We start from the raw sequence: 18,176 nt of genomic DNA, 5'->3' as shown, positions 1-18,176 counted from the left end.
GTACAATGGGGGGTGTACAAACCCTGTAAATAGTATATTTTTTATCAGAATCTTACTCAGTCATTCATCACACACTAGTGCAAAAATTGTGCATCAAAAATTCTGCAACAGGACAGCTGGCGGGTGATTGTGGCTGCCCTGGGGCACGGAGGGCCGCCGGAGTCCCGGCAGCGGCGAGGCGGGGCCAGAAGGATGGCGGAGCGTGTGCAGGTGTGTGCAGGCTGGGAAGTGTCTTCGTCCAGAGAGCGTGTGTTTGCAGAGTTCTTGGGTTCACGGGCTGGAGAACCACACACACACAGTGTGTCATGGTGCCCCCGAGGCTGTAACCGGGCCCAGGTGCATGGAAGGCTCCCCGCCTCACGGACACAGGCGGTCGGAGACATTGAGTGCCGTGGGGCGGCGTGGCCGGGCGGTCTTGACACCAAGCAGGCAAAGTCAGACACAGAGACTCTGCTGGCAGGATGAAGGGACAGGGTGGCCAGTGCTCAGAAGACTCTCCACGCTCCGTGGACACCTGCACGCTCCATGGACACCCCACGCGCTCTGTGGACACCCCACACACTCCGTGGACACCCGCACACTCTGTGGGAACCCACATGCTCTGTGGACACCTGCACGCTCTGTGGACACCCCATGTACTCTGTGGGCACCTGCATACTCCGTGGACACCGCATGTGCTCCGTGGACACCCCACGCGCTCTGTGGACACCTGAACATTCTGTGGACACCTCACGCTCTGTGGACACCTGCACACTCCGTGGACACCGCACATGCTCTGTGGATACCCCATGCTCTGTGGACACCTGCACACTCTGTGGACACAGCACATGCTCCGTGGATACCCCATGCTCTCTGTGGACACCTCACGCTCTGTGGACACCCCACACACTCCGTGGACACCCGCACACTCTGTGGGAACCCACATGCTCTGTGGACACCCGCACGCTCTGTGGACATCTGCACGCTCCGTGGATACCCCATGCTCTCTGTGGACACCCCACGCTCTGTGGACATCTGCACGCTCCGTGGACACCTGCACGCTCCGTGGACACCTGCATGCTCCGTGGACACCCTGTGTGCTCCATGGACACCCGCTGCATGGATCGGAAGATGTGGAGGTGGCTGCGGCCAAGCCGGGGGAGAAGGGCCATGGCACCAGTCAGGCTTGCCCGTCCGAGGTATGGCTATGGTCCAGTCCCACGCGGAGGCTATACCACGGTGCACACCGTGTTCAGTGTCGTGTCGAAGCGCACGGCCTTGGCCTCCGTGGGCTTTAAGTTTGTGTCGTACATGGGGTTCTCGAAGGAAGCCTGCCCGTTGCTGTTCTCGTGGCCGGCGTAGCCGTTGTACTGAGCTTTTGGTCTCGTTCTAAGAGGAAAAGAGGCGAGAGGCGATCAGGGCCCTGGTTTCAAGAACAAAGGACCGAGCGCCCGGCCGCGAAGTTAAGATACAATCAGAAGGGCTGTTTCATTCACGTGTGAGGACGTGTGGTTCCGGGAGCTTCTCCTTTTAAAGGGCGAGAGAAAGAACACAGGAGAAGACGTGCTGAGGCCTCCTTCCCGGGGTCAGACACGCCCTCACATGGGGGGAGGGCGCCCGGCGGGCCCGCTGACAGGGGCCCACCCACAGCCAGGGCGCCCTATGACCCTCCCGCTCCCGCTGGGCGAGGTGGGGGAGAGAAGGTTCCGGAACCGCATGGCTCCCGGGGGTCCCTGGAGGCCACGAAGGGCACAGGTGACGGTGCAGGAACGACAGATGCTTCCTGGCTGCACCGTGTCTGTAGGAGGCGGGTTTCATGGAGAAACTCGGGGGGGGGGAGAGGTGTTTGTAAAATGCACATGAAAACGAGAGACGTCCCTGCGGCGAGGGGAGGTTTGGAGAAGGGGGTGGGATAGGTTTCTACCTGCACTAAGGTTTCTACCCAGCAGACACCTGAGCTCGGGCTCGTCCGGCTTGTGTGCAGGGACTCGCTTCTCCGGGAAATAATTAGTGAGCACACAGGCGCCCCTCTTTAATTCTGGGAGAACCACTGAGAGTCCTCTCCCCGGGGCACAGCTTTAAAGCAAGGACATTGCCAGCCAGGAGAGAGTGGGGACGACCTTGCGAGCAGCCATTACAATTTAATTTTGAAGTTTCATTCTTACTATTTTTCAAAAGAGCATAAGGACACATTTTAAAAGCTGTTTCCTGCGTCACTAAAATAAATAAATAAAACCACCCCCTCACACCAGTGTGGGTTTTTTTCTTTTTAAAGCCAGGGTTATGTAGAAATATCTATAGTCTATAAATAAATATGAGACACATTTAACATGCCTTAATCTTATTTCATGGGATCGTGATTTTTGTTACTATCTGTAAGGAGTGCTACTATCCCAAATCGTATTTTACAGTGCGCTGGCCACGCCAAGTTCCTCCACGTAACACTTTCTGCCTGGAGACAAAATGTACATGGATTTATATGTCCTTCAACATTTATTTTTGCTTTTTTTTGACATCCATGTCAACCCCAAGGAAAGGAGCAATTTCATTTTAAGCTTTTTTCTCCAAGTTTTGACGTTTTCCTGTTAATACGTAGTTGAAACACTTTTTTCAAGATCTGGAACGTGCAATATTTCTTAGTACAGAGTAATGACTCAGTTTATATTTGTTAAAGAAAGAAAGAAATCAACAATTTATAAATCACCATTGAAAGCAGCCATGGAGACCCCGGTTCGGGCTTCCCCCAGAGGGGGGATGCCGCCCCATGGTCCCGCCAGGTGGCCATGGCGCGTGAAGGTAGAAATACCATCCTCTCAATGGACATGAGACATGGCGTGTTACTCCTAATCCCATCTTTCTCCTAGTTTATCCTCAGAGGTGTCTCCCTGGGAAAGCGCGGCAAAGAAAGAAAGCAACGCCGCCTCCACGCGATGGCCTGGCTGGTGGTTCCGCTGCCAGAGCATCGTCCTGGATGCCAGGAGGGGGGGGGGGGCTCCTGGCCAGGCACACACCTGGGTGCGTGTTTCATTCCTGAGCGGGTGCCTGTGGGAGGCAACCGATGGGTGTTTCTCTCACGCTGATGTCTCTCTCTCTCTCTCTCTCTCTCTCTCTCTCTCTCTCTCTCAGTCAATAAACATATCCTTGGGTGAGGATTAAAAACGCCAAAAGTCCTGGCCAGTGAGCATTCTCGATGTCAAGGAGAACACTGCATAGCGACAGCAAATTCGTGTGCCTGTGAGTGTGAGGACGGGCCCGCATCGCCCCACGGCACACAGAAGCGTACCTGTGTTTGTAGAGGTAAAACGCAAACCCTGACAAGATCAGAGCGAAGAACGGGACCAGGATGGCGGCGGCGACGGAGCCGCTGCTGGTGCCCAGGGGGCGGTGCGCAGCGTCCTGGTCGGAGCTCAGGGCATCTGGAAGAGAAGGGACACGTCCTCACGCTCACGCTCACGCTCACACGCGCGGGTGCGTTTTATAAAGGGAAGCACGTTCGTCAAGAAGCGGTAGCTTAAGCCCACAAGGACCAACTGGTCCTCCTTCGGAAGGACTGCAGCTCATGGACATCTTTCTGACCAGGACCCCGCCCGCCCCCAGAGGCCAGCAGGGCGCCCTATGACCCTCCCGCTCCCGCTGAGCCAGACAACGGGCCTCACACTCCGACCTGTGCCCGTGGCTCCCGCCACCTGCCTTAGCAGAGGGCACCCTGTGGCCTCGTCTCTGCAGACGCGGGCGCATCTGCTGTCCTCTCCCGTCCTCAGCTCGGACCCGCAGGCGCAGGTCACGGAGGGCCTGGCCGCCCCGGTCTCTGTGCAGAAGGCAGAGCGTCCCCAGCGTGTGAGTGTGTGTGTAGATTCAAAGTCCACAGCAGAGCTCGGGAGCTCTCAGCAGAACGCAGCTCTGCCTCAGCGGGTCTGCGCACACAGCGGGGGGCGGGGGGCGGGGGGCGGGGGGGGCGTGTCTCAGAAGCCCCGCCTCGCCCAACAGGAGAGGCGACATTTAGTGCTACTGGGTCTTGGCATGAGACGTGTCCTTCAAGCCGCCTCGGTTCAGGGTCCCTTTAGGACAATCCCCTCTTTCCGGTCCATCTACCGGCTGGAGACAATTAAGAGGTCGTTCGTTTTGTCCATAAAACAGGGCTTGGCCCTCACTCTGAACTGAACGGGCGTTTTTCAGTCAATCCTCACACACAGACGTTCCTAGTTCGTTGAGTGGGAGACTCGCCTGGGGCTCGGATCATTCCGTGAAGCACATCGCTTTTCCTGACCATAAGCTCGTCTCACACGAGAATGGAGGTTACGTACTAAGTCGAGCTGGTGTTCTGTTAGGTTAGAACGCCCTGGGGACACACAGAGGGAAGTGGCCGTAGCGAAGGGGGAGTCCAGGTCGGGCCATCTGATGACTGAGCTCCGACACCTACAGAGTCCGGGGGGCCTGCCTGGGAGGAAGTCAGGGGCAGGTGCCCCAGGGCGGGAGGGGGCAGCTAACGACACGTCCGGTGAGAGCCAGAGAGAATGTGCCCACACTGCGAACACACGCAGCGCTAACGCCTCTGTAGCTAACGCTTCTGCTCTACCCCCCACCTACACATACAGTGGCCCAGCTTGCGCAGCATCGCCTACCGAGTCTGGAATGGCGGGGGAATTACAGTATTTTATGGTTAATTAACCTTTCTGATTGGGGTTTTTTTTAAAAGTGTGATGATATGCAGGTTGGTGCCTCCCTTAAAAATCCCTCAGTCTGATAAAGATCTCAGGAGTGGCAAGGAATTCATCCGTGACAGCATCACGAGGTACTACCGCCACATGCCTCAGGGAGGCGCTGTGCTCCCAGGCCCAATGGCCGTGTTCTCTGGCCCATGACCACGCTCAGGGTGCCCTGCAAGGCACATCTACGGGGGCTGCTGCGGTTCAGAGGACGTGGCGCGATTCATCAGGAAAGTGCGCGCCCTCTTCTGTGTCAGCAGCAACGGGAGTGACGGCGGGCTGTCCTGTGGACAGAGCTTGGGCGCCAAGCAAATGCTTGCACCGTCACCTCATCTTCCCACCGGGAACCGCTCCCCGGGGAGCCTGCAGCTGGAGCAGCACTGGGCTCCCCTGGATGTGAGAACAGCGGTTTTCTCCCCTGTAACTCCCAAGGTAAAACTCCAGCAGCAGAGAAGGGATTGAGAACGAAGGAGGGCCCGTCGGTCTGTCCGTCTCCAGTGAGCGTTCCCGCACATATGTCCCGGGCGTCTTTCCGCGGCTGTAATGAAGTCCCCGGAATGAAATCGCTGCTTTCTGCTTCGTCTCACACACCACACGATCACGTGCTGAGGCGATTCCTTCGTGACAGATGTGCGCCCTGGTGGAGGTTACTCTTATCTCAACTATTAGAAGCTCCCGTCAGACTCTCCTGAGCAGGCAGAGGACAGCTCTGACCCGTGTCTGTTACAGATGCTAAGGGCGCCCTGGCCGGGCGGCTCGGCTGGTTGGAGTTCCGCCCCCTGCACCCCAAGCTTGTGGGTTTGCTCTCGGTCCGGGCAGGAAGGGAGGCAGCCGACTGATGTTTCTCTCCCTCCCCCCCTCCCCTTCCCCTCTCTCTAAAAATCAACAAAAACATATCCTTGGGTGAGGATTTAAAAAAAATTCTAAAGATAGAATTGCTCTTATGGGATAGGTGAACATTGCCCTGATCTGAAGGGGGAGGATTTGTTTGTGTCCTCCTTCTGTACGAAATGGCTAAACAGAAAAAATTAAAATAAAGATAGAATTGCCGGAAGAAAGAGTTTTGCCAAATTGTCTGAATCTACTCATCACAGCTCCCACAGCAAACACCGAGGGCCTCTCTCACCCCCCACACGTCTGACGCCTTTGCCCTTTGCTCACTAACCCCCCTCCCCTGCCCTCTCTGCGTCTGTAGTATATACTTTCCGTTGCTCTTTGGTGGCGTCTAGCTACCCTGACTTACAATTTTCTTGGCGACGGAGTTCGATGGCGTGTCTGAATGAGCGTTGCCTTCCTCTCTCCCCCGTCTTAAACCTCTCCACGCGGCGAGGACATGAATGCCACCCCCGTGTCCTCACTGCACCCCCGCTGGGCACCGTCTCCTTGGCGCTCACTCGGCTCTACCACGTGCCCGTGGCTCCCTTCGGTTTTGCCCTTCAGGGGTCCTGGCCTTTCTCATGATTTCTCAGCACAACCCCGCGACGGCCGCCCGGCGTCTCCTTGGAGAGCAGCCCGCAGCTCACCTTGCCTCTCGAGCTTGAATTTCCCGAAGTCTTCCCCTCGGACGTCCCCTTGGAAGGTGAACCCTCCTCTCTCCAGCCCCGAGGAGACCTGGTGGGGGGACAGGAGGGAGAGGCACAGGGGGACTGAGGGCCCCTGTTCCCCCCGATACGGCTGCTGTGTTCTCGTTCAGGGGGTCACTTCATGTTCACCGCTCCTCCCAGTGGCACTTTCCTAGTCACCCTCTCACACACACGGCTGTGAGTTCAACGAAGAGACACATCCCACTCCCCGTGGCCTCCCACGGGGTGGCAACTGTACAACCTATTCCCCAGCCAGCCACCCTGTGCAGGGGACAGACACCGGGTTCCCACAGAGCCCCGGGGCCTACACTCGCTTCCGGCCACGACCGAGGGCCGGTGAGCAGCAGGCGAGGCTGCGTGCCCGTCAGGCAGAGCATCAGGGCACAGCTGTTAACTTGCAAAGAAGCTACGGAGCAGCCCCGCTCGTCTGGCAGCGGCTTTGCTAGGACGTTCCGAGTGGCCGCCAAAGGCCTGGGGAGGAGCTGGCGGCCACTCCCAGGGGCGCGGCGGCAGTGAGCGCAGGGTCTGGTCTCCGCCACGCGCTGCCCGGTCCGTCCCCGCAGCCCTAGCCCACGTGCTCCGGGCCCAGCAGTTTCTCGTCTGGGGGCTCGGTTTCCTGCAGCAGCAAGCCAGGGCCCGAGGGCCACCATGCTGATCCCCGTCAGGGGCCTCTCGTTATATTAACGTTGGACGCCAAAGCGGATGGGCCGGGTTTTCAGCACAGACCCTGCCGCACGCTCCTCTCAGACGCGGCCCCTGCCCCGCACCTCTGCAGTCAGTGACCCTCAGGGCTGGCGCCCTGCCCCCGCCCCCGGCCCCCCACCGCCCCCCACCGCCCCCACCACAGGGACCACTTACGTAGCCGTCCAGGCCCCAGGGGTCGCTGTCAAACTTGCTGACAAACACGTCTGCGGGCCCTTTGGTCTGGAAGGCCCTCAGCAGTAAGTGCGCCTCCTCCTTCTTGTAGACGCCTGGAGAGAGCACAGAAGCACCATGTCTCAGGGGCGCACACGGGCCAGGGCTTCAGGCAGGCGACCCCGGAGTGGAACACGGGTCAGCGGTGACAGATCACAGAGGAGGGAAATTGTGATTTTAAAATAAGTTGTTATTGATTTCAGAGAGAGAGGAAGGGAGGAGAGAGGAGAGAGAAACAATGATGGGAAAGAGAAACATCGATGAGCTGCCTCCTGCGCGCCCCCTATTGGGGATCGAGCCCGCAACCTGGGCGTGCGCCCCGACTGGGAATCGAGGTCCCGGGACCACGCTCAGTCCCCTGAGTCACACCAGCCCAGTTATCTTTTTAATTTTAGCTCCCCCCCCCCTTTTATTCCCCTTAGAATCACTTCTTATTAAAGTCTTGTCTATCTTGAATGGGTAGAGTCCACTTCCCTTTGGTGAGTTACAACAGCATGTGTACCCACAGGAAGAATAACAGGTATATGCTTTCAACTGTATTACTTTTTGAAATCAAGCATTTTAACATCTATACTGTGCTCACTGCTGAGGACAGGGGTATAACCATAACCCCACACCAGCCACACAGAAAGAGGCATTTCCCTGACTGAGATGACCTGAGTGGCACCACAAACACAAATCTCACATCCTTGACTATGTGCCTGATCTTGGGCGAATTCATCGACTTTTCTGTACTGGTTTGTGATCCTTTGGTAAAAATAAATTTGTATTGATGTCAGAGAGAAAGGAAGGAAGGGAGAGAGAGATAGAAACATCCATGATGAGGGAGAATCATTGATCGGCTGCCTCCTGCACGCGCCCCACTGGGGATGGAGCCCACAACTGGGCCTGTGCCTTGACCAGGAACGGAGCCCTGACCTCCCAGTTCATGGGTTGATGCTCAGCCCCTGAGCCGCGCCGGTGGGATGGGCGCCCGGCAGGTCCCGGAGCTGACCCAAGGCGGCCCAGGGAGCCAGCGCCGCTCCGTGAGGGGTCGGGCTGACGCTCACACCGCGGTCCGCCCGTCAGTCACCCTTGGCCGCCTACCTGTCAGCTTCAGCTCCGCCTGCGAGGCTGCGGCGAAGGTGGCGTTCACACGGCTGCGGGTGGCGTTGAAGCTGTCCACCGTCAGCGTGGCCGGCTGCCTCTGCCCCAGGTACTCGTAGTGCCCCTTCCACACGGAGCCCACGAAGAACACGTCGGAAGGAACTGCGGGCAGGAGACACGGGCGTGAGCGGCGCAGAGCGGTCAGCGTGGGTGTGACGGCCGGGCCGGCGGCGTGCTCAGGGCGACGCACAGACAGGGACGGGGTGAGGACGGCGACCCCAGGGCCCCGCCCCGCGCGGCAGGTGTGAGACCAAGTGCACCCGGGCGGGGCCGCTGGGAGGGGCCAGCTCGCGCCTGTCACTTCGGGGGAGGAATATTCCAGATGCCAAGCTGCCGGCGGAGGCGGAGTGTGCTGAGGCTGCTCAATGGTTAGAGATTATCGGGCTTAATAAGAAGTGTGTTTAACTGACCGTGAAATCACGGCTGATATTTAGAGCTTCCAGCTCCACGGTGAAGGGCAGGGGGCTCGGAGGGGCTGACAGTGACAGGGGTCGGGTCTCCTGCCCTCACAGCCTGAGTCTCGCAGCCCCGCTCGGACACGACGGGCCCGTTAGGAGGCCCCGGGCTCTGCTTCCTGAAGTCTTTGCACACTGAGCCAGCCACTCTCACCCCACCTCCCCTCCCCTCCCCCGTCCTCTCCTCTCCTCCCCGTGTGAGGACATCCCACCATTGGTCAGAAGTCAGATCCAATGGTGTCACATACTATATGTATCTACATGTGTACACACACACACACACACACACACACACACAATTCAGGAAGAAAGGCAAAACGTCTCAAAACTTTAAAATTCACCTTGGTCAGGGGAACTGGCAATGGTTATTGAAATATTCTCTTTCCCCCTACTGGTTATGAACATTAAACCTACTTTTTCACATTTCTGCCAGCAGACGCGTATGAAACACGCCACTTTCACATCAGACAACACTCCCGGGCAGCTGCTGCGAGCGGGGCCGGACTGGGCCGTCTCCCTGGCTCCCTGTCCAGGCGGGCCCACGCAGGTCATTACAGGAGCCCCACCGTGAGTGGAATCCACCGGTACGCACCGTTTCACTTAATCCACTCAGCGCAGGTGGGGACCCTTCTGCAAGTGCCACTCGGACATTTATAGCATCACTCCTGGGCCATACAAAACTACCCCCTTAAAAACGGGCTGCTCTGTGCGGGCCAAACATTGACCTCCCTCACCCTGATGCCTTGGAGGGCCAGGCCACATGGTTTCATGGGTCTCACACGGCCCGGGGCCAGGACGTACCCCATCCCTGGCTTAGAGCTATGCACGCCGAGGACACTGAGTCGTGTTCCTGCTTCGCTCACTGTCCACTCGGCCGTTTCCCATCTTTCCGGACAGGCGGCCCCTGCCAGACACAGCCCACAGCACAGAGGCCCGAGCAGGACAGAGGGCATCACGGCCATGGCCCTGAGCAGACTGCCCTCAGGAGTTAAACAGGTCCAGGCGGAGGTGTCCACATGGGCGCTGAGGCCTCTGAGCAGGGACCTCGATCGCTGCCTCCTCCACCAGCAGCCGCAGGGCCCGGCTACCCAGCCCACCCACGTGACTGCGTTTCCTTTGTTCACATCAATAGCCTTTAAAATGGTACCAAGCCCGGAGGGGTGGCTCAGTGGCTGAGCGTCGACCTAGGAACCAGGAGGTCACCGTTCAACTCCCGGTCAGGGCACAGGCCTGGGTTGCGGGCTCGATCCCCAGTGTGGGGCGTGCAGGAGGCAGCCGGTCGATGATTCTCTCTCATCATGGATGTTTCTATCTCTCTCCCTCTTCCTTCCTCGCTGAAATCAATAAAGATATTAAAAATAATAAGGTGAGATCAAGATGCTTTCTTTCCCTGATGAGATTCGCACACTCGGCGGGGCTGCTTGTCTGACTGTAACTGTTGGCGGACGTTGGCCGGGGAGGGGTGGGCAGCCTGGGAGCGCGGCCCGAGCGGGGCTCGGAGCGGCCTGTTTGTCTCCAGGTGTGGCCACTGGTCGCGCGGGGACAGGGTCGTTTTGGGTCCTTGTCATCTGACGTGTGCGGCCGGTGGCGATGCAGCAGCAACACAAAGGCGTGTGAGACGGCGCTGCCGCGATAAGGACCCCATTTCAGCAGCACTTCCCTCCGCGGGAGCAAGGTCAGGGTTGGCCATGAGCAGGCTTGCACCCCCCCCCCCCCATAGAAAAGGGTGCCGATAGCTCAGTCTCTCCAACCACAAACAAGCCACGGAAACAGCACCGACCACCACAGACCTCTCCTCCTGGGAGGCGCTGCTGCCTGGACGAGGGGCATGGGTTTCCGCGCTGGATTTGTAAATAACATCTGAACAGAATGGCCCGGGTTTTTTTAGAGTAGTTTTCATGCCTCATGATGGACATGGGAGACATTCCTTTCATCCTGTGGGGCATTCTGCCTCGTCTGAGGATAGTGTGACACAGCCCTGGCTAAACCCTACCTTACCCGCACGGGCCACTCGCGGCCGCAGGGGAGCCCTGCGGGGACCCAGGTCCAGAAATCAGGGTTAAAGGGGAGCACGGAGAACTCTGGGAAAGCGGCCCCATGGCCCTCGATCTTTTTTTTAAAATATATTTTTATTGATTTTAGAGAGGAAGGGAGAGGGAGAGGGAGAGAGACAGCAATGATGAGAGAGAATCATTGATTGGGTGCGTCCTGGGGATCAAGCCCGCACCCCAGGCATGTGCCCTTGACCGGAATTAAACCTGGAACCCTCCAGTCCACAGGCCAACACTCTATCCACTGAGCCAAACCAGCCAGGGCTGGCCCTGTATCTTTACAAAGAGGATCTATTCTGTTTAAAAAGCTTGACTTACAGTACAATCTGGGCACATCGTATTGTTTAAATATTCCCTAGAGTTACAAGAGGAGAGGAGAGGCGGCCGAGGGAGGCGGAAGGGACGCCTGTCCCCGGGCACGGCCTGCATCTCTCCGATGGGCCTGGTTGCGCGTTAGGCAGGCACCGCATGCAACAGGGAGCGCTGGAGGCCGAGGACGCCTGGACCCTGGAGGCGCCTGGGAGGACGCGGAGCGACACGCCTGAACTGCTCGCACCCGGCCCGCGGCCCCACGCCTCACTCACGCCCGCGCCCGTGGGCGGCCAGGGTGGCCACCCTCTTTAGAAGGCTCTCCATTATACCACAGGCTCGCGCCAAATGTGTCCTTTGCTGCCCACGAGATGCCCGAGGCACCTTCGCACGAACCCCCGTGCTGCTGCCACGGGCTTGCCTGTGCGTCTTGTCATGCCCCCGACCACGGAGTGACAGCATTAGAAACTGGCGTGGCCTTGGCGTTTGCAAGGATTGAATCGTGCGCGTGGTGGCGGGCTCAGGGCATCGGAAACTGTCAAAATGCGCATCCCTGGGCCGAGCGACGCGCTGTGTGTGACCGCGACCTGTCCCTGGTCTGGAATACAAACCTGGCGTTTTAGTAACTGTGTCATTAACTCCTCTCACTCCTTTACCTACAAGTAAAGAGACAAACTGTCATTTTCAAGAGCATCGATTTAGGAATAAGTTTGAAAAAATGTCAAATGGAAGCAGTTTTCTTGCTCTGGATTTCCTGTGTGTACAAAGTCAGCTCGTCTCCTCCGTATCCATGGTAACCCCTCTGTGCCCAGCAGAATGTCCTGCTGGAAGCCGGGCGGCCTGGCACGTGTGTTTGCGTTTCTGTGCTACAACAGAGAGCCTTGCAAATGAGGGTGGTTCGTCCACCTCTGACTCCTGTTTGGGACATGCTGCCTGCCCCGCACCCTGTCCCCCAACCCAAAGGTTAACAAAATAGCTAAGATTTCATAACTCCCCTTAACTTATGCATCCCCACCGCATCCATGAACCTGCAAGTGAATGTTAAATATTAAATACCGCCAAAGCATGTCTCCTGCAGAAGGTTTAACTTGGTCTATCAAGTTACATTTAGCTTAGAATCTCTTAGCGTTTCTAGTTTTGTGTCAAACTACAAATCGTCATTTTTAAAAGTCTGTCCACTTCTATTTCTGAGAGAGAAAGGCCAGGAAAAGTGCCCTAAGGATTCCTAACTGCAGGACTCTGAGCTCCAGGAAAGGAGCAGTGAGGGGTGGGCTCTGTCACGCTCCCTAGCCCTTCTCGATGGTGGGTGGCACTCAATGTGCGTAGAACCTAAGTAGGCGGGGAACCCGGAAGGTGAGCTCTCATCAAGTCTGACCCGGAATTATGACTCTCATTTGTAAATATGCAAATTTGTGTGCGATTAGTGCATCATTTCCATGTGAATAGCTTTTGTAATTTCAAAGGTAGAGCCAGTGTCAAGAACACATAAACTCATATTCCACCCGCAAACAGCTTGTGGTCTTTACACTCACAGGGTCTGGTTTGATATAAATATAGTGCTTGGTGACGTCTGTCCCTTTTCATTAAAAGATACATTTTCCAAAAACATACATTATCTTCCTTTTAACTCGCCATGCTTCTCTTCAACCAAATCGCTTTTCTCTTTGGGTGAACGTGTGATTCGCAGATCATAACATCTGCGTCTGCCCTCAGCCTCTGCCTCCGTAGCCTCACACACGTCCTGCACACACGTGCACACAGGCCCACACGGGAAGCACGGAGGGTCGGGGGCTGGCACCCGGGAGCTCACACCCCATGCCGGCCTGATGGCGCCAGCGTTCCGCTCTGCGTGCGGGAAGCCTGTCCGCCTCGTCCCCACAGACTTACTTTTACAGACGGGCGACTTCCCGGTCCACTTGAGATCGGCCTTGCACGTCCTGTGCTCAGAGCCGCCGGCCAGGAAGAAGCCCGGGTGGCAGGTGTAGACCAGCGTGTAGCCGAAGGCGGGGAGCTCGATGGCGCGCACGTCCGCGTGGGCCGGCGTCTCGGGCTGTCGGCAGGCGTGAGCTGGAACGGGATTAGTTCCGTTAGGACACGGGAACCCTGGCTCGCGAGGAAGGGAACATGTGTCTAGAGAAATGCAGAAGCAGGGCACCCGTCTGGGAATGGACATGCAGTCACTTTACAATTAAAACTGTGAACACGGTATCCCCCGAAAAACCAACAATATCCCATCTCCCTCTGCGCTTCCAGCAGAATGAAGGCGGGGTGCCCGCTCCCGCCTGCCTCCCCTCCCCCTCTCCGCCCCGTCTCGCTCTCTGCTCTCTTGTTCTCTGTCTCCCCACATAAAGTAGGCTTACAGTTGTGAGCACGCAAAACACCATTTCCTTTTGTATTGTTATTCATTAATTATTGTGTCTTTTTCATACAAACAACTGTAGACCTACTTATGCCAACTGCCATACACACATATGAATGTCTTCCTTCTACAGATGCATGTGTGATTACTACGTGTAGGAAATTAGACTAGAAACCAAAGCTTTGAAATACACTGATCACATTTGTTACCGTTAAAATAAAGACTATGTTAAATTTCCTTAAAAGACCAGTGCTATGAACAAAACACAAATAGATGGACATGAGTTTAGACATGCCTTGATTTTTGTCTGAAGGCAACTAGCAAATTTACTATTTAGTTAAATAAAAAAATAACTTTGGCCCGGCCAGTGTGGCTCAGTAGCTGAGCATCGACCCATGAACCAGGAGGTCACGGGTGGATTCCAGTCAGGGCACATGCCTGGGTTGCAGGCTCCATCCCCAGTGTGGGGTGTGCAGGAGGCAGCCGATCCGTGATTCTCTCTCATCACTGATGCTTCTATGTGTCTCTCCCTCTCCCTTCCTCTTTGAAATAAATAATTATACACACACACACACACACACACACACACACATATATATATATATTTAAAAAAGCACACTTTAAACATTCCTGTCATGTATGGGGCATATTCCCTCAGCAGTTTGCCCCTTGCCCAGGGGAAGGAACCCTAGTAGGAGGAATAGAGCGGCGCCAGCAGGCCCGGCTTCCCTCTGTGACGTCCCTACAACGCTGTCCATTGGAGTGAGGGAGAGGCGGCTCCTCAGACCGCAGGTGCCTGGGGAACACCTGGAGGGCCAGGTGACCCTGCCCTGTCCGCCTCTGGCCACCCAGCCCTGGGGTCTCACTCAGCAGGGTTGGGCCAAACCCCTAGGGAACGCTGCCGCCCCTGGTCCCAGTGAGTCAAACTCAGAGAACCCTGGTGTGGGAGTGACAGACATTCAAATGGACACCAGGAGCCCCCCACTGTCCCCCGAAGCTGAGCACCTCCCGGCATCGGGGCTGAGGCCGGGGGCCCCACTTACGGATGCACTCGGTCTGGATCCCGCTCCACGTCAGGTTGGCGAGGCAGGTGCGCGTGGTGGAGCCCTGCACGTGGTAGCCCTTCCTGCACCTGAAGAACACGCTGCTGCCCACCTGCCGGGAGACGGACGCTCAGATGCTCACGCTCCCCGAGAGCCGCAGCTCAGCCGACACCGAGCGCCAGCACCCGGAGGCCCGCGGCTCAGCCGACACCGAGCACCAGAGGCACGGTTCCCATAGGAACCGAGAGCAGCTGCTCCCGTGGGAATGGTGCACAGTCACCCCGGTTTCGGCAGCTAAAACCCCGAGATCCATCCTGCCTGAGTGAGCTTCGTGTGGGCAAACATGGCGTGAGACGTGGCACATGGAAACACACGCTTATGTGTAAGGAGCCAGCACCTGCTGTCCGGACAGAACGATGCCGTGACACAGAAAGGCCTCACCTCGTAGCCCCTGGAGCTGTTCTGTACTCCGAAGTGTGGGGTCCCCGGGTCTGGGCAGGCGTTGTGAGCAGGATCTGAAATTTACAATCACAAACTGAAAACGGGGCAGGACGCTACCGGGCCGCACATGATCGAGACAACTGCCCTTACACACACGTGCGCGATGCTTTGTGTGCACACTGGGAATTAAGGGAAATTGCTTTTTCCCCCTTCTGTTCAGACATCTTTTAGATAAGGGTCTCTCGTGCTTTATCACCCCAGTCTTATCAGCATCGCGCCTGCTCCGTCCTTGCCTGGACACGGTCTCTCTCCGGACCTCCCATCCCGGCCGGTTAATAAACTCCATCTCCCACAGCCACCTGCACGGCCCGGGCTTAAGGAGTCAACCAGTGGCTCCTCCATCCTCCGTGACGTCCGTTTACTTAAGTCAATTTTCCTCAAAACGGAGGATGCGTATTTGATGCTACAGGACGGAAGCCCGTGGCAGACAACGGCGGCATTTTCCTGCCGCAGGACCTGGGCCATCAGGGAACGTGGACGCTCTTCAACTTGCTTCCCTCCAGCTGCTCATGGGAAACTTAAAAAAGTGTTTTCAGACGGCACCGTCTCAGGGGAGAAGCACGTGTTCAGCAGACGGAGCGCTACCGTCAGCAGCACGGGAAGCGAAGGGCAGTGAGCCTGCCTGGGGGAGGGGGCCTCAGCCGTCGCTTGTAAGTAGATGTCGCTCCGTTTCCGAGAGAACGACCGAGACTGTCTGTGAATCAGGAGCGGCTCCCACGGCCCGCAGGCAGCAGCCTGTCCCCTGCAGCGGGGGGCCCCGGCCACGCCCTGTGCCTACGGCAGTGGCCCGAGTGGGGAGCCAGGGGCTGGTGTCCACATCGCTCACAGGAACAAATGCCATCTCTACCCCAGCCTGCCCATGTGGCGGGGTCACCCCACACCGTGGACGGGGGCGCATAGAAGGTCTCTTCTGTTGCAAGTTTCGCTCCCATTCCCTGAGGTCACCAGGACCTGAGTGCCCACGTGACCCTGGCAGTCATCGCTCACAGCCCAGTGGGTTCCACAGACACTCAGTGGGGAGACAGGCAGGCACTGGGGTTCCACGGACACTCAGTGGGGAGACAGGCAGGCGCTGGGACGGGAGAGCAAGGGCGTGGCTGGCTCCGGGCTGTGGTTGCTTCCAGAACCGGAACCTGATACCTGCTGGGAAGCTGGGGTCCCCTAAGGAAGGCCACTGCCAGGTGATGAGCCAGGGGCGGAGACTGGGCAAGAGAGCCCGGCTGGGCTACCAGCACAGCACGGACGGGGGCTCCCAGTTCATTTGCACGATTTAACAGAGGTGCCACCTACCCTGTGGGTCTCTACCCAGGGAACCGAAGGGCACAATCCAGGAGACACTGCCCTCACAAATGACCCGGTGGTACCCGCCATGTCCTCACCCCCAAATGCCCGAGAGCAGCGCAGTCCTTACCGATGCAGGCGGGCTGCACGCCGCTCCACGCCCCGTCAGCCTGGCAGGTCCTCCGGGGAGAGCCCACCAGGACGAAGGGTGGCCGGCACTGGAAGGAGACCTCAGACTTGTAGGTGAAGCTCTTGCCGCTGAGCCGGCCCTCCGCGGGGGTGCCCGGGTCTCCACAGAACACAGCTGGTGGGACAGCACAGGGTCAGCGCGGAGGTGCCCCGGGCTAGGTGACCGCAACCCTCACCCCGCTCTGCTCTGCCTTCCGGTACAACCCTCAGGTCAATAAGCGGCTTACAGGACAGAATCCGCCCGGCTGCGTGGCTCAGGGGTTCAGTGCCAACCTATGAACCAGGAGGTCACGGTTCGATTCTGGTCAGGGCACATGCCCCGGTTGCGGGCTCGATCCCCAGTGTGGGGCGTGCAGGAGGCAGCCGGTCCATGATTCTCTCTCATCATCGGTGTTTCTCTCTCTCCCTCTCCTTTCCTCTCTGACATCATGAAAATATATTTTAAAAAATAAATGAAGGGCAGAACCTGCCCTTGGGCAGTGGCAGCTCCACTTGGACGTTGCACTGTCCCCGCCTGGTCATCAGGGACACATGGCCGCATCCTCCATCGTCACCCCAGGTGCTCACGCCCCTGCGGATGCAAAGGGGACCCGCGGGGGAGGGTTGTGGGGGGACTTACGCAGGCACTGGGGCGTCTCCCCCTTCCACACGCCCGGGCCCTCGCAGGACAGGATGGCGGGGTGCGACAGCTGGTAGCCGGCCGCGCAGCTGTAGCTGACGCTGGCGCCCCAGCGGAAGTCGGTGCCCTCCACTTCTCCGTGCGGGACGGGGGGCGGCGGGCTGCACAGGACGGCTGCCCAGGAGGAGAGGACACAGGTCAGACCAGCCAGACCAACCCCATGGCCGCACGCCCGCAAGATCCACGCTTTAACATGACCTGAATTTCAGGGGACGCCTACATGCAGTCGTTTAAGTTTTAATAAAAGGATGATTGAGGGAGACAGTACATCCGATCGATACAACCTTTCCCTAATCTCTCTTCGTTAATTTAGATCAAGGACAGAGAAGCGAGGCCAGCGCACCGTCAGGAGAGTGATTGGAGGTGACGTGAGCTCGGTACACACTCGGCCACGGACGGAAGGAACACTCCCATCCAATTAGTCTTTCCGAGAAACAAGCTCAGGGACTGCACCAGCGACTGGCTACTTTGATTTTTAACAGTGGGATGTATACATTTTAGTATCATAAATGTTTTCCAATCATTTTGCAAAAAAAGGGAAAAAAGAAATAGAAAATCATGTAATCTGTCATTTGCAAATTTGTTTACAAGCATTCCTAGTGCATAGAGGGACTACGCTCATGCAAGACAGAGTGAAGCACAATTCCACAAGCACTTCCCTGGGTGAGACCCACCACGCACAGGGACCCACCTCTGCAGACAGGTCTGCTGTGGCTCCAGGCGCCGTCCCCCATGCAGCGGAGCGTGGCCCCCGAGGCCGGCTCCAGGACGTGGCCGGGGCTGCACTGGTAGCTCACGGTCTTGTTGAAGGTGAAGTCGGTGCCGAATTGGATGCCGTTGGCTGGTGTGCCCGGATCTCCACAGCTGATGACTGAGATGCCGTAACAAAGCAGAAGCCGAGAAACACAATGAGCACGGGATTCATTAGAACTGTCTTCTAGGCAGCCCCTCCCCTCCATTCCACTCAGAGTGGCTCCTCC

The 18,176-nt window shown here is 57.4% G+C and overlaps 1 protein-coding gene across 1 annotated transcript in view; it reads right to left on the bottom strand.

Moving 5' to 3' along the window:
* Positions 1–1,152: 1,152 nt before the first annotated feature.
* The window catches only part of CSMD1 (CUB and Sushi multiple domains 1), a gene marked incomplete at its 5' end in the record, with an annotated part of 654,679 nt that continues 637,655 nt past the window's right edge, over positions 1,153–18,176 (bottom strand). The window contains 12 exons of the mRNA XM_081082235.1: positions 1,153–1,368; positions 3,263–3,395; positions 6,209–6,296; positions 7,127–7,239; positions 8,270–8,431; positions 11,756–11,800; positions 13,032–13,211; positions 14,547–14,658; positions 14,988–15,061; positions 16,459–16,632; positions 17,137–17,310; positions 17,888–18,067. Coding sequence (XP_080938361.1) covers positions 1,209–1,368; positions 3,263–3,395; positions 6,209–6,296; positions 7,127–7,239; positions 8,270–8,431; positions 11,756–11,800; positions 13,032–13,211; positions 14,547–14,658; positions 14,988–15,061; positions 16,459–16,632; positions 17,137–17,310; positions 17,888–18,067 — 1,595 coding nt within the window. The 3' untranslated portion in view covers positions 1,153–1,208. The remainder of the gene's footprint in view (positions 1,369–3,262; positions 3,396–6,208; positions 6,297–7,126; positions 7,240–8,269; positions 8,432–11,755; positions 11,801–13,031; positions 13,212–14,546; positions 14,659–14,987; positions 15,062–16,458; positions 16,633–17,136; positions 17,311–17,887; positions 18,068–18,176) is intronic.

Source organism: Myotis nattereri, assembly GCF_964212035.1.
Source record: "Myotis nattereri genome assembly, chromosome: 2".
NCBI classification, from domain to species: domain Eukaryota; kingdom Metazoa; phylum Chordata; class Mammalia; order Chiroptera; family Vespertilionidae; genus Myotis; species Myotis nattereri.
This window is presented reverse-complemented; position numbering and strand designations above follow the sequence as displayed.